This window comes from Falco cherrug, chromosome 1, assembly GCF_023634085.1.
Source record: "Falco cherrug isolate bFalChe1 chromosome 1, bFalChe1.pri, whole genome shotgun sequence".
Classification (NCBI taxonomy): domain Eukaryota; kingdom Metazoa; phylum Chordata; class Aves; order Falconiformes; family Falconidae; genus Falco; species Falco cherrug.
Window position 1 is genome coordinate 117,112,729 of NC_073697.1, and position 12,840 is coordinate 117,125,568.

A 12,840-nucleotide genomic window follows, 5' to 3' on the forward strand; every position below is an offset into this window, starting at 1 on the left:
ACCACTGCTAAGGCGCGGCGCCCCGGGCCCGGGTGCAGGCCCGCACGGTCGGGGACGCCGAGGGGGGAAGGCCGGGCTGCCGCCCCGGGTCCCGGTGCTGCCCTCCGCCGTCCTCCGGCCCGCTCCACCCGCTCCCACCCGCACCGAGAGCCCTCGGGGGGCGGCCGGGTCTGCGCTGGCCCCGCTGTGGGCAGGTGGCGGCACGACACGTGGAAGATCCCATTATACCCCATTACATGCCCCCTCTGCTTCCCCTGCGTGGTTTCAGGGGCTTCTTTTTCTTTATTCTCCAAGAGTTTTGAACTTTATTCAGTAACGGAATCAAGTGTGAGAAGGACGGAGTGTGGCGTCCCTCTCAGACATAGCGAAGGTGCCTGTCGGGGCAGGCAGGGAGCATGGCCGGCAGCTGGTGTTGGCTGTGGCGCTGGGCTGCGGTGGGTGCATAGTGCCAGTGCCCAGCACCGATGGCCCAAAGGCACTCGCTATGCGCCCCAAAGGTGCTCACTACGTGCTGGTGCCTAGTGCTGACAGCCCAAAGATACTTGCTACATGCCCCAAAGGTGCTCGCTACGTGCCCCAAAGATGCTCACTACGTGCCCCAAAGGCGCTCACTATGTGCCCCAAAGATGCTCGCTACGTGCCCCAAAGGCGCTCGCTACATGCCCCAAAGGCACTCGCTACGTGCCCCAAAGGCGCTCGCTACGTGCCCCAAAGGCGCTCGCTACATGCCCCAAAGATGCTCGCTACGTGCCCCAAAGGCGCTCGCTACGTGCCCCAAAGATGCTTGCTACGTGCCCCAAAGATGCTCGCTACGTGTCCCAAAGGCGCTCGCTACGTGCCCCAAAGATGCTCGCTACGTGCCCCAAAGATGCTCACTACGTGCCCCAAAGGTGCTCACTACGTGCCGGTACCCAGCACCGATGGCCTGAAGGCGCTCACGGGCCCAGCCACCGTGTCAGCAGCACCCGCACCGCGCGTACCCAGCCTCTGGTGCCTCAGTGCAGTACGTGGGGCGTGCTTGCTCTTTGCAAGGAGATGCTCTGAAGGCTGCTGCGAGGTCAGGCTGGGCTGCTAATGACGGGCTGTGCATTTCCAAGCGTCTCCTGCATCCTGTACATCTCTGGGTGGAGAGGTGAAACAGCCACTTGGGAAGGGAGAGGGAATCCCATGGGAAGCTTTCAGCCAGGGAGAAAGTCCAGGACATGATCACAGAAAGAAATACATACTGAGGACACCCAAGCAGACCTTTTAAACTGAAGGGAAAGAGTAATTCTGTGGGATTTTTTCACTTGAGCTCTGTGGGCAAAGGCCAGGCACAGGGGCACGGAAGGCTGCATCTCACCTCCTCATCTTACATGGATACCCTTTGAAGGCTCTAAGTAACTCCTAGGTCTGCCACATGGCTGGTTTTGTCTGAGCTTGTTGTCATCATCTGCTCCTGCCCGAGTCATCTTGCCATCACTGGAAGCAGGCACCAAGGCAACGATAGCTCCTGCTCTGAATAGCTCAAGAAGTGGAATATATGAGTGATAAAACCACAAGTAGAAAGTATATTTGGATGTGGGAGATGTTCTCATCCTGCAGCCAGAATATCTCTATGGTCTACAAGCCTCCTGCGAGGGTTGCCTTGTCTGACTGAACTACATTCACGTTTCATGTTTTAAAATGGCACATCTCCCATTGTCCTGACCCCAGGGAGTCAGGGCCCACTGGTTAAGGCTCATATGTTTTCACTGCTCGCAGTCTTAGGTCAGCCCTTTGCAGTGAATATAGCTCCTCAGTTTAATACAAAAATGATGAGGCAGGTGCACAGCTGGGGGTTCTTGCTGGCTGCCAGTGTGTAAGCACCAGGCAGGACTTTGTTAATCACTGATCAGCAGTTTCAACTGCGGACAAAAAGAGTCTCTTGCACTGTGCTGGATGGTGATCGGTCTGTGATCCCAGGGGAGTCTTGATAACCTGCAGAGGCTACAAAATTCTGCATATGGCTTGAAGGGTGGCACTGGGCTTGGGACCCCAGCGAAGTGGGGTCTGAGAGTGTTTCTGGTCAGCTTTGTGCCTTGGTGTTGGGTTTTGCCTAGGCTTAGAATTCCTGTATAATCTGCCTGTGCTGCAGTACCACTGGTTTGCTGTTGAGCCCCAAGCTGCAAACAAGCCAGGGAAGTGTAAGAAACTAGACCGGTTCACCTCCCCTCCAGCATCCTAAACCGGGACAGACTGGGTGGAGTGGGCTGGGTCCAAACGGTTGGAAGGGACCTGAAATGTCCCCGAAGGCAGCGCCCTCCTGGCACCGTGTTGCCCTCTCTCCACACCACCATGAGGGCTGGCTGTGGAGGGGAGGATGGTGAGAGGAGGTGCCTGTGGTGCTGCTGGCAGAGACCACAGCTGGCAGCTGGGCTGGTGGCCAGAATGGCAAGCAGTCCCCGTCTCTGTGCGGTGCGGTGAGGGGCTGTTTCCCACAGGACCTAGGCATTTTGAAAGCCCCACACTTCCAAGAGCTGCACCTTGAAGTTCTCCTGGCAGAGTGGAGGGTTGTCGAAGGTCTCACAGTGCTCTGTGTGCCCCCAGAGCAGGTTGGTGTCGAGGGACAGAGCTTGGCCTCCCCCTCCACCTGAAAATGCAAGCAAGACGGTCAGGTTCTGCTCTCCCCATCCCGCTGCCCAAGCAGGGGCACTGGCGCAGCCGATGAGGTCTCTCAGGATTGCACCCCTCTCTCAGCTTTCTGTCCTTTGGCCACAGTGCAGCGCTGGGCTAGGGATGCCCTGACTGCCTTCTCTGCTAATTGGGATATCAGCGTGGAGGCAGAGCTTCCAGAGAGCTATCTGCAGAGCAGCCAGTGCGAGAGGTTGCCCTGGCAGCACAAGCTGAATTATTAAACTACTTGGAGAGCTGGAGAACAAGTAAAGCTCCTTGCATCCCTGCAGCCAGGCTTGTCCTGATCCTGTTCCCGGGGGTTGCTGGAAGGGAGGCAGAGGCAACTGTCAGTGCTGCAGGCATTTCTGACTTGCTGCAGTCCTCTGCTGAACCCACCTCGGTGGTGGCGGGGCACAAAGATTCAACCTCCATGCTCAAGCCTGACCTGGGAGACAGCACCGCAGGCAGGCAGCCGGCACATCTGCTCTGGGTGACTGTGTCTGGCCCTTCCCTGGGCTGATCCCCACCTACATCTCCTCTGCATCCTACGCAAAACGGAGGGAAGAGCTGGGAAAGGACACCCAGCCTCAAGGGTGCCAACCTCACCAGGAGGTTTGGGCTGTGCTGCTCCCCCTTGGCTGGCAGAGCCCCTCTGGGGCTCTCAGAAGGAGCATCCTCCCTCTTGTGCAGCTTGGCACTCCTGCTAATTTAAGGTGACTGACTTCAACTTGCCTGACTTTAAACTGATATCCTAAACCAGGAGGTCTTTGCCTTTACAGGCAACTCAGATTTTAACTTTTCAGCCCAAGCAGCAGTGTATCAGTGGGGGATGCCCACCATTCGGTCATTACCAATAACGATCCCTTCCTGTGACCCGGACATGAACATGGAAGCTGTTTTGGAAGGCAGAAGGAAATGCCTGATGGCCAGAAATGGGGAGAGACGGCCTTTCCTCTGTGGCGTGGGCACAGTAAGACGGTTCGAGCTGGTGCTGCAGCTCTCCAGGGAGGAGCCGAGGAGGGATGCAGGAGAGGGGGAAGGCGACCGCTGGCGTGAGCGTGGCACAGCTTTGGCCAGCTCTGGCTTCTTGATGAACACCCACTCATACCTCTCTGTCTCAGGACGCACCTGGAAAGCAGGAGAAACGTGGTGAGCCCTGTGCTTTGGGGCATCTCTGTTGCTGAGGAGAGACAGTGCTGCCTGGCCCAGTGGGTCGGGGCCAGATGCTGTGTGCCAGGTCTGGACCTGGGGTAGGGAAGGGACAGGGCATTCTGGCAGTGCCAGGGCTGCTCTGGAGGCAGCTGTGGCTGGGAAGTTGGTTTTGTCTTTGCAAAGCACTGCCAGAGATGGGCAAACCTGCAGTGCCGATGTTGCCAGGTGGGTGCTGGTTGGATGCTGGCAGGGTACTGGATGAATGCTGGACTTTGCCCCCAGGATCTCTTGGACCAGCTCAGCCTGCTCCTTCTGCAGGGATGCCAGAGCTGCTTTGGCAGTACTCCATCCAGGAGCTGCCCAAGGAAACAGGGCAGAAACCCACCCTGACACGCATGCTGCCCTGCTGTCATCCTGGGAGGATGCTCCAAGACCCACCCAGGGTTACTGCACATTGCCTCGGGGGCTGGAGTTCCTTCTCTCTTTCTCTGATACAGCACAGCAATTTCTGTGCTGCTGCCTCCTGCCAGGGCTAAGGGGCAGCAGTTGGGACCGTGATAAGGAAGCAGCTCGGTGCCACCATGCCCTGAGTTGTCAGAGGGATAAAGGAAAAAGCAATTACCAGACAAACCCATGAGTGTAAACCCAGAAATAAAATGTGACTTACAGTGAACACAAAGCACTCCCCTGTCCCAAAAAAGCCTGATGTTGCCCCACTCTTTTTCCTTTCACTCCAGTCAGAGGAGAGAAATGCCCCGCACACCTTTGGGAGAGAGCACAGGGAGGCAGCCGTCAGCAGGTGAGACGGCTGGGACCAGAGCAAGCCCAGAAACACCAGCCACTGCTCGTGTCTTCAGGAGGGCAAGGGCTCTGCAAGGGCCTCAGGGGGATCGGAGAGCCAGATTCTGCTGTGCCAGCTAAATCCTGTGCTGACAAGTCGCTGGTGCTCTGGGCGTGAGTCCGCTCAGCCTCAGTGCTTAAGGGGGGCTCTGGCTGCTGGGGGCGGGGGGGTTGCTCCATTGCAGTAGAGGTGGTTGCGGTGAGCTGGGGGCCGGTTCGGTGGTGCTGGTGTGCTCCCCAGCAGCAGGAGCTGTGCCTCCCACTGAGCCCAGCGAGCTCCCAGCCAGAGAAAGGAGCAACTGTGCGGCTCAAAGCATGGTGTGAACAGTATTGCATCATGCTGTGGAAGGGCTATAGGAGGTCCTTGTCCTCAGGTGACCCCTGGACAGTGGCGAGGTGGTCACCTGTTTTATGATACTTTAGAGAAAATGTGGTTTAAAATGGCAAAGGCTTCGGTAACCATTTTATTTTTTTTTTTTGACCTAGAAGGCTTTTAACCAAGCCCAGGGGTCCTTCCACCCACGGTCAGCCCGATCCTGGCGTGGACATCCCTGACTTGACCATGGCTGAAGGGTCATGAGTGAGAGGTGGGACCTCATGCCTGTCCTTGGTGCTAGCTAAGGGATAAAATGAGCTAAAACGTGTAGGAAACAAGGTTTTCTAAGTCACCTTCTCTTGTCTGCACAAGGCCCTAGGGGGTAGCAGGGTGTTTATCTCCGCACCACGCTGAGGTGTCAGGCTTGGCAAATAGGACTGGTAGGTCAATAAATCTTTGGGATGCCTGAACAATTTACACAACTTGCCCCCGCTGTTTGATGACGAGTGGAGACATAAAATACAGGTTTATGAGCCATTCTCAGAGTCCCCAGAAAGAGGTCTGGCTCAGGGGGTTTTGCAGTTATTTCACGACTTTCAAATATTGTGGAAGTTGTCCTTATTTCTCCTCCATTTCCCTTGTGTGTCTGCTCTTGCAGTCAGAGAGAGATCCTTGCATTTAATGCATTGAAAACAAGTCCTGGCTCATGCAAAGCATCTGCTGACTTCAGGGAAGTCTGCTTAGCAAGGACTTAATGATTTAGCTTGTATTTACAATAAAAGAGTATCACTTGTGAACTCTCTCCACCTCACTGACCCCCTGTTTCCCCCCAGCAGCACACTTCAGACTAGCTGGTGTCTGAGCTGGTTCTTGGTGCTGGGGGTGACTCTAGGTGCAGTTTGCTCTCTCCTGGGGGCTGGGGCTGACCCCAGGCAGGGCAGGAGAGGGACCACACAGCCCTGTAGCTGCTCCAACAAGTGCCAGTGTGGTCAACCACCCTTTCCCCTTCCCCACAGCTGCACCAGCGCAGCCCACTACTCTGCTTGGGGAAATACTCACCTCCCCCTCTGTGGTTTTTATGAGCAGCACCGTCGGTTCGTAGCCTTCACAGCATGTGTAAAACCTGCAGAGATGAGCAAGGAGGCTGGATCAGTGGCGGTCTGGGGGCCAGGAGCAGCATGCCATGCAGGGAGCCTGGCCGTGCGGCGAGCACTGGGCTGTAAAGGGACAGTGGGGAGCGGTGGTGGCCCCTCAGCCTGTTGCTGTGCCAGCAGCTGGCCCAAGGGAGCTCACAGAAGGACAGCAGCAGAAACTTGTCATCAAACAATCCTTTATTGCTGCTATGTTGCTATGAAAACTCAGCCTTTATTTTCTTCCCTTTTTTTGAAGGAGGAGGAAGTGGGGGAATCAGAACAACTCTATAGTGCCATGTACTGTCTGAATTCTTCAACTAACCAGCATCTTGCAGCACCTTTGTAGCAAACTGACTTTAAAATGTTGCATTTTTCCAGGGGAGAAATGGTAAGAGTAAGAAGACTTTAAAATAGAAAAGAGCAGCCCAAAAGTCTAACAATAAGTCGTCAGTAAGATTTTTGTGGAATCACTGAGAAAATTATTACTTTCTTAGTTATCACTTTAAAATAAAATCTTTTTGTCTAGCGGTTCTATGAAGTAGGCTTTCAGTTTGTATGTTTATGTAGAGCAGATAACTCTGTGAAATACATTAGTTTTCGAGTTTCATATGTGGTCCATAAAACTAGACTTACTAGCTCAGTGTGTGGTTATTTCTGTGAAATTATTATAACAGCTTTGAACAAGGATTTGCATTACTATGGTAAAATAGCTAACAGGTTAATAGGGACTGGATCGTCTTACAGGTCTTTTCCAATCTAAAAGATTCTATGATTCTGTGATTTTGTGTAGCTCCAGCAGCTTCATTTCAGGAATGGAGGGAGTTGGCTTATGAGACTTCTCAAGTCATCATTTTTGCTTGGTGAAGCAGGTAATAGCTCAGATAAATCCAAACATTAAATCCTCCCACCCCTACCCTGGGGCACTGGGCTGGGGGGATGCTTCCTGGGGGGAGTTTCCCAAATGACCTTGTTTTTAATCTGGATGTGTTTCCTAATCTGGGCTCTGCATCCCGTTGCTGCCTTGGGAAGGTGCAGGGCTGTGCTTCCCGGGGTGGGGCTGCCCCGCTGTGCTATGGGTGCCTGCTCACCTCTCATGGGCTGGGAGTGATGCTCGTGGTGCTAATGGAGGTGCTGCCATCGTGGCCCCACCTTTAAACATCACCCTGAGAACCAGAGCGGCATGGGCAGCATCCACTCCCTGGACAGCCTGGCATCCCTTCCCAGCCGGCCGTGAGCTGCGTCTCAGCAGAGCAGTGCTCCAGCACTGGGCATTGCGGGGATGTCCCTGCTTCCCACCGCACCCGTTGCTCCATGACCGTGGCAGTGGGCATCACTGGGCTCTACTTTGTCTCCAGTGCTCACACTGGTCTTTCTATTGCAATTTGGGGCATTGGCCATGATGCTTGGGCTCTCTTAACTTGTGTTTCAAGCGTTTGATGTCTTCCTCATTGCAGGGTGTACCCACACACTGTCTGCCCCTGCCCTGAGCTCTGCCTGCTCTGTGACTGCAACCTCTCAGCTTAACATGCTCCTGCAGAGGAGCAGGTTTGGGTTTCCTGCCTGAAAACATTCTTGCAAAGGCAGCCTCAGCCCACTGGAAGGCTTTTGCTGCTTCACAGCTTGGGAAGTCAGTGGCAAACTGATTTCCCAGCTCAGTTTCGAGCCACAGCACTGACTGCAGCATCCAGCAGCATGCCTGTGCTCCGCACCACTGGGAGGGAGCTGGAGCCCTGGCCTGGGCATGGCGTGCTGGCTGGCCCTGGCTGATTGTAGCATGCCTGGCACGGCGCGGCAGATGGGGATGTTCCCCTGCACAGCACATGTGCAGGGCTCGATGTTCCCTGTGCTGAGCTGCTGATTGCCATCTGACTGAGCTTCACCCCCTCCCCTACAGCCAGCACTGGCCCAGGCCACATTCAAGATCTTGAATTGAACCCGAGAACCCTCAGGTGATGTCAGATGTACCCCACAGACATGACATGTTGCTCCTTTCTACAACACCAACCTCTACCCAGTTTTACTCCTCACCAGTCTGACCCAACCTGACCCGATGGGCAGATGAGTCTTTACCTCTGCAGGCTGCACCCATCTTCTGAGGTGGAGAAGAGCAGCAGCGGGGGGAAGAGGGAGAAGCGCTCAGGGATCCAGGACCAGATGATGCGCATCTCCTGAGCCGTTACAATGCTGGAGCTGAAGTTCTGCATGTCCACAGCCAGGTGGAAGGACTGCCTGCATGAGGGAGGACATCCATTATGGCCAAGCTGGGGTGCCTGTCTGCTTTTAGGGGTGCAGCCCCCATGCATCAGATTTTGTCACGCTTTTTGCATCATGAGCTTTCTGTTAACATCTCTAGCTCTGACTGCACAGTGCCTCCTGACAAGGTCCCCTATGAGGGGCTGTGAGGCACCCAGCACAGCCAAAGCTGCGGGAGATACCTGAAGCCCGCCCCCCCCCCCCCCCCCATGTTGTATCTCCACTGTAACTCATATTTTGTCTGCTCAGCCCCAAGAGCTGGCAAACAGAGTTCTCCTTACCTTCTCTGCACCATGGTTATGCCCCTCTCCATTAACGCCTTCCTGTTGGCCATCTGGAGAAGCCAGATTTCCTTGCGGGAGAACAGCCGGATGCCAAAGGCTCTCTCTAGGAGTTTGTCAACAGTCACGTGCTCAGCAATGTTCTGCACAAAAGCCTGCAGGTCTGCCTTGATGTCGGTCCCCTCCAGCTCGGCAGCGGTCACTGAGAGCCTGTACTGCTTCAGCAAGGCCAGAGCAATGCGGTAGAGGACCTTCTGCCCCTCCAGCAGGTAGACGTCAAAGACACGGATGGCGTAATTGAAGGGGAGATCATGAAAGAGCCATGACAACCATTCAGAGTAGACCTCAAAGACGTTCTCAGAGGTGCTGGCTATGAGTTTGTGAGCTGCTGGGCAGTGCTTGTTGGCCAGATCCCCAAAAGTCATGCAGGAGGCTTGGTGGGCCAGGAAGGACTGGTCAATGTAGCTGGTGTGGGGAGCATTGCTGGCGATGAGGCGAGAGATGTTCTCAAAGCACTGAGCTTCGTCTTCACTGTAGTGCAACAGCAGAGCCACCAGAGAGGGGAGGATTGGGCTGTAGGTTATGTCGGGAAAAAGGTTGCCGACACAGATGAGGATCTTCTTCAAGGTGGTGACCCCTTCCAGGTTGAGGCAGTATGTGGGCATGGAACATCCTTCCAGGAACTCAGGCAAAGGGTGGGAGCTCACACTTGGCTTCCCAAAGAGCCGACTGGCCACGTCCCTGTAGACAAGGGCATCTGGGGTGACGAGCCGGCAGGCGACCTGCTGGATGAGCTGGTGGTAGACCTGAGCTCTGAGAGCGCGGCTCGCTGCCCAGTAGCCTTCTCTTGCCAGCTTCTTCAGCTCCTTCGGGGGCTTACTGAGGATGTCTCGGGGGATATGTGCCTGTTGCTCCGGGTCTGGCATCCTGTCCCAATCCACGAACTGTCCACAGCCCAGACAAGAGGAGGCGTCGATGTCCCAGGTGTCAGCTTCGGACGTGATCACGATGGTGACTGGAGATGAGCCAAACATCTCTGTAGGACAAAGACCTTTTATTCAACACGCTTCAGTGCCCCAGCTGACAGCGTTTCACCCTGGCTGATGGCGCTTTGAAGTCTTACAGCAATGTCTTGTATTTCAATAGTTATTCCCCCCACGCCAAGGGGAGGTTTTCAGAAGGCTTTGCCTGGCTGGAGCTGCTCACTTTGCCCTTGCCTGCACATGTTGGCTCCGGCTCTGGGTGAAACCACTGCCTAGGGGCTCAGGGAAGCATGGGGCCAGGTACCAGCTGGGTGTCAGAGGTGTTTCTCCACACTGTGAGGAGCCTTGCATCCCTCAAAAAGCCCCTGAATTCCCAGCTTGTGACCTGCTGAGAGGGAGGTGCAGAAAGCAGGGACACAGTCCCGGTTCCCTGGGGATAACAATGGGACAGCAGCGTTACGCCACTGAGTATAATGAGCAGCTGAGTCCCAGCCCAGCATCACGGGCAGTGGGGGCACAAATGATGCTGGAGCTGAGAGGGACCATTTGCATTGTGTCACCACCCAGGGACAGAGCAGGGCAGGGGGCAATGTCCTGTCCAGGTCTGGCAGCCCAGGACCAGGCTGCTACAAGCCCAGATAGAGCAGGCAAAGCCAGCCTCGGGTATCTGCCCTCTCTCTTACTGCCTCCTGAAAAAGTCTCCTGATCCCTCTGGCCACTTGGGTACCAGAGAGAAGGTGCAAAGAGAAGGTGCTGCAGCAAAAGGGGCTCACCAGGTGTGTGGGGATGGTCTGTGGGGTGTGGGGATGATCTGTGGGATGCCAAAGGGTCCCCATTTCCTGCATGCCCCCATACACGTGGAAAGACCCCATCCAAGGGACAACACGCAGGGTCTGCAGAGCATCTGGGAAGCCTCTTGGAGGCAGAAGGTCCCCAGCCCCTTCCCCTGGAGAGGCTCCCACAATGGCACCGTGGCAGGGCTGTGGCAGCCGCCAGCCCTGTTCTGGGAAGAACAGAGTTTGAGCTCCTCCTAGAGCGAAGCAAGTGGCATTTTCCCTGGGGTTGCAGGAGAGCTCAGCTCCAGACCCTCTACAAGGAGACAGTTGTCTTTGCGTGGGTGAGTTCTGCTGGGCGGTGATTAATTGGCAAGAATAAAGTTGATTAGCATACACGTTAATTCTCTGATGTATTTTTCTTGGATGCGCTCAGTTGGGTTGGGGAGTCTAGGATGGATTTGCACTGAACCAAGCCTCTGCTCTGGCCCCAAGGGGACGCGGGGGGACAGCGTGGTCCCAGCCCTGTGTACTGTGTGTGGCAGCACGTGGTGGCACATCGAGGGGGTCCGGGTGCCTGGGCTGCTCCCATGCTGGGTCTGGCTGTGGCTCCTGCTCTCCAGTTCAGTTTGACCCCTGCTCAAGCTCAGCAAAATCAGCAGATTAGGTCCAGATCTGGTTCAGGGAAAGGGCAGCCGTTTTAACGGGTTGCTGCTCAGCCTGAATCCCTGCTTTGAACAGACAGAGCCAGAGTGCAGCCACGCAGGCTTCTAGCCATAGAAACCAGGCTAAAATGAACACTGGGGCTGAAGCAGGGCTGTTTGCACCACCGTGGTCCCCAAATTCACCTTGTCCCTGCAGCTGGCCGCATACCATTGGTGCTGCCCTGCCCAAAGCACCGAGGAGCATCATCCTGAGCCCACCCAGCCGCTGGTGCCCTGACCCAGGGTGCTGGCTGGTGGCTCCAGCTCTGCCTGCCCTGGGACATGCTGAGGGTGATGGGGAAGGAAATGTGGGTCTGCTCCAGCCCCTCTCCTCAGCTGGATGTGATCCTGGCATGAGCAGGACCAGCAAGAACCTCCTGCATCCTCCCCTGCACGAACGTGCGGCTGCCCTGGCTGCAGCTCACTCACCTTGCCCGGTGCCCGTGTTCTCGCCCTGGGCCGGCTTGGCCATGGGGAAGCCACCAGCCGCCCCCCCCGGGGAGCGGGGCAGGCTGAGCCCCACCTGCAGCATGTGCCCTGGCTCTGGTGCACGCCGCTGCCGGGTCCCCTCTGTCCCCATCACCTGCCCTGACTTTTAAGGTGAGTGCCAGCCCGCTGGCACAGGAGGTTTATTTGGGGTAAACACAGTGAGGGGTGGAGCAGCTCCCATGCCCACGTCGCCCCTTCCCACCCCAATTCTGCACCGAGGCTGGGGAAGGGGATGTAAACACCCCATGGGATGAGATAACCATCAAACCAGCAACACAACCATTAAACTTAATAATGTTTTTTCCCCAAGTATAACCTTCATTTTCCCACTCTGGGGTTCACCCCCTTCACCAGCGTCATGGGGCAGGGAGGGTCCTGCAGGGGGGGGGTGGGGGTGGCGGGGTGGGGCCGCTGCAGCCGTCGCCTGCCCTTGAACAATGGAAACGTCAACACAGTGAGTGGGTTTGCAAAACCGCTTCCCGCTGGATGGTCCCGGAGGAGTCAGAAAGAGAAACATGTGAGCAGCAAGTGCCAGGAACCAGGAGGAAAGGGAGAGACTGGGGCCATGAGGAGCAAATCATGTCCTTCTGCAACCGGCTCGTGTACCCTTGGGGACGCTCTTTGGGGATGGGTGCGCTGGGGCTATGCTGGCTGTGTTTGCCACATTACTTGAGCACCGGCTGGCAAAACCACCAGGGGAAATTTGGGGTGATGTGATTTGCACCCTGCAGCACCCCATGCCTCCTACGTACTCGGTTGCCCAGCGGGAGCACAGGGCATGATTGTTGCAGGCACAGTTGTGGTGCTCCAGCATTCCCGATCTGTCCCCCTGAAAATGGTTGCTATTGACTGACTTTTAGCTTCAAAATGCGATATGGAATTACAGACCATATGCTGTATTCACAGACAAAAGAGCTGACTTGAAGGAAAGGTACCCTCAAACAGTTGAGAAATGCTGCCAGCAACATTGCACCGATCAAGCATTGCTACCTGGAGAACTCACCGTTCCAGCTGCACATAAAAAAGGGCATTTTTATAGGCATCTTAAATTTTTTCAAGTTTTTTTTCTTTTTCCCCTTAGAATATCGGATTTTTTCTCTTGTGATAACAGCAAGTGCAGGTTGTTCCTGCCTTGTTTCCCTGCCTGCATGTCTGCAGGGTCTGCCTGCACCTGCAGCGCATCCCTGGGCACCTGCCGCACCAGGGGTCTCAGGGTATCTGCTGAGCTAGAGCGGTCCCTCTGCAGACCCTCTCCTTTCTGGACAAAGCATCACCTCCACGA

At 55.6% G+C, this 12,840-nt stretch overlaps 1 protein-coding gene across 1 annotated transcript; it reads right to left on the bottom strand.

Annotated features, from left to right (window-relative positions):
- Positions 1–382: 382 nt before the first annotated feature.
- LOC102059087 (TBC1 domain family member 24-like) lies at positions 383–11,649 on the bottom strand. Its single transcript, XM_005444695.3, has 7 exons — positions 11,499–11,649; positions 8,610–9,645; positions 8,146–8,304; positions 6,002–6,065; positions 4,454–4,549; positions 3,486–3,762; positions 383–2,611 (listed from the first exon to the last, which is right to left on the bottom strand). The coding sequence occupies exons 1-7, from the start codon at positions 11,647–11,649 to the stop codon at positions 2,466–2,468; spliced, it is 1,929 nt and encodes a 642-aa protein (XP_005444752.3). The 3' UTR covers positions 383–2,465.
- Positions 11,650–12,840: the final 1,191 nt, after the last annotated feature.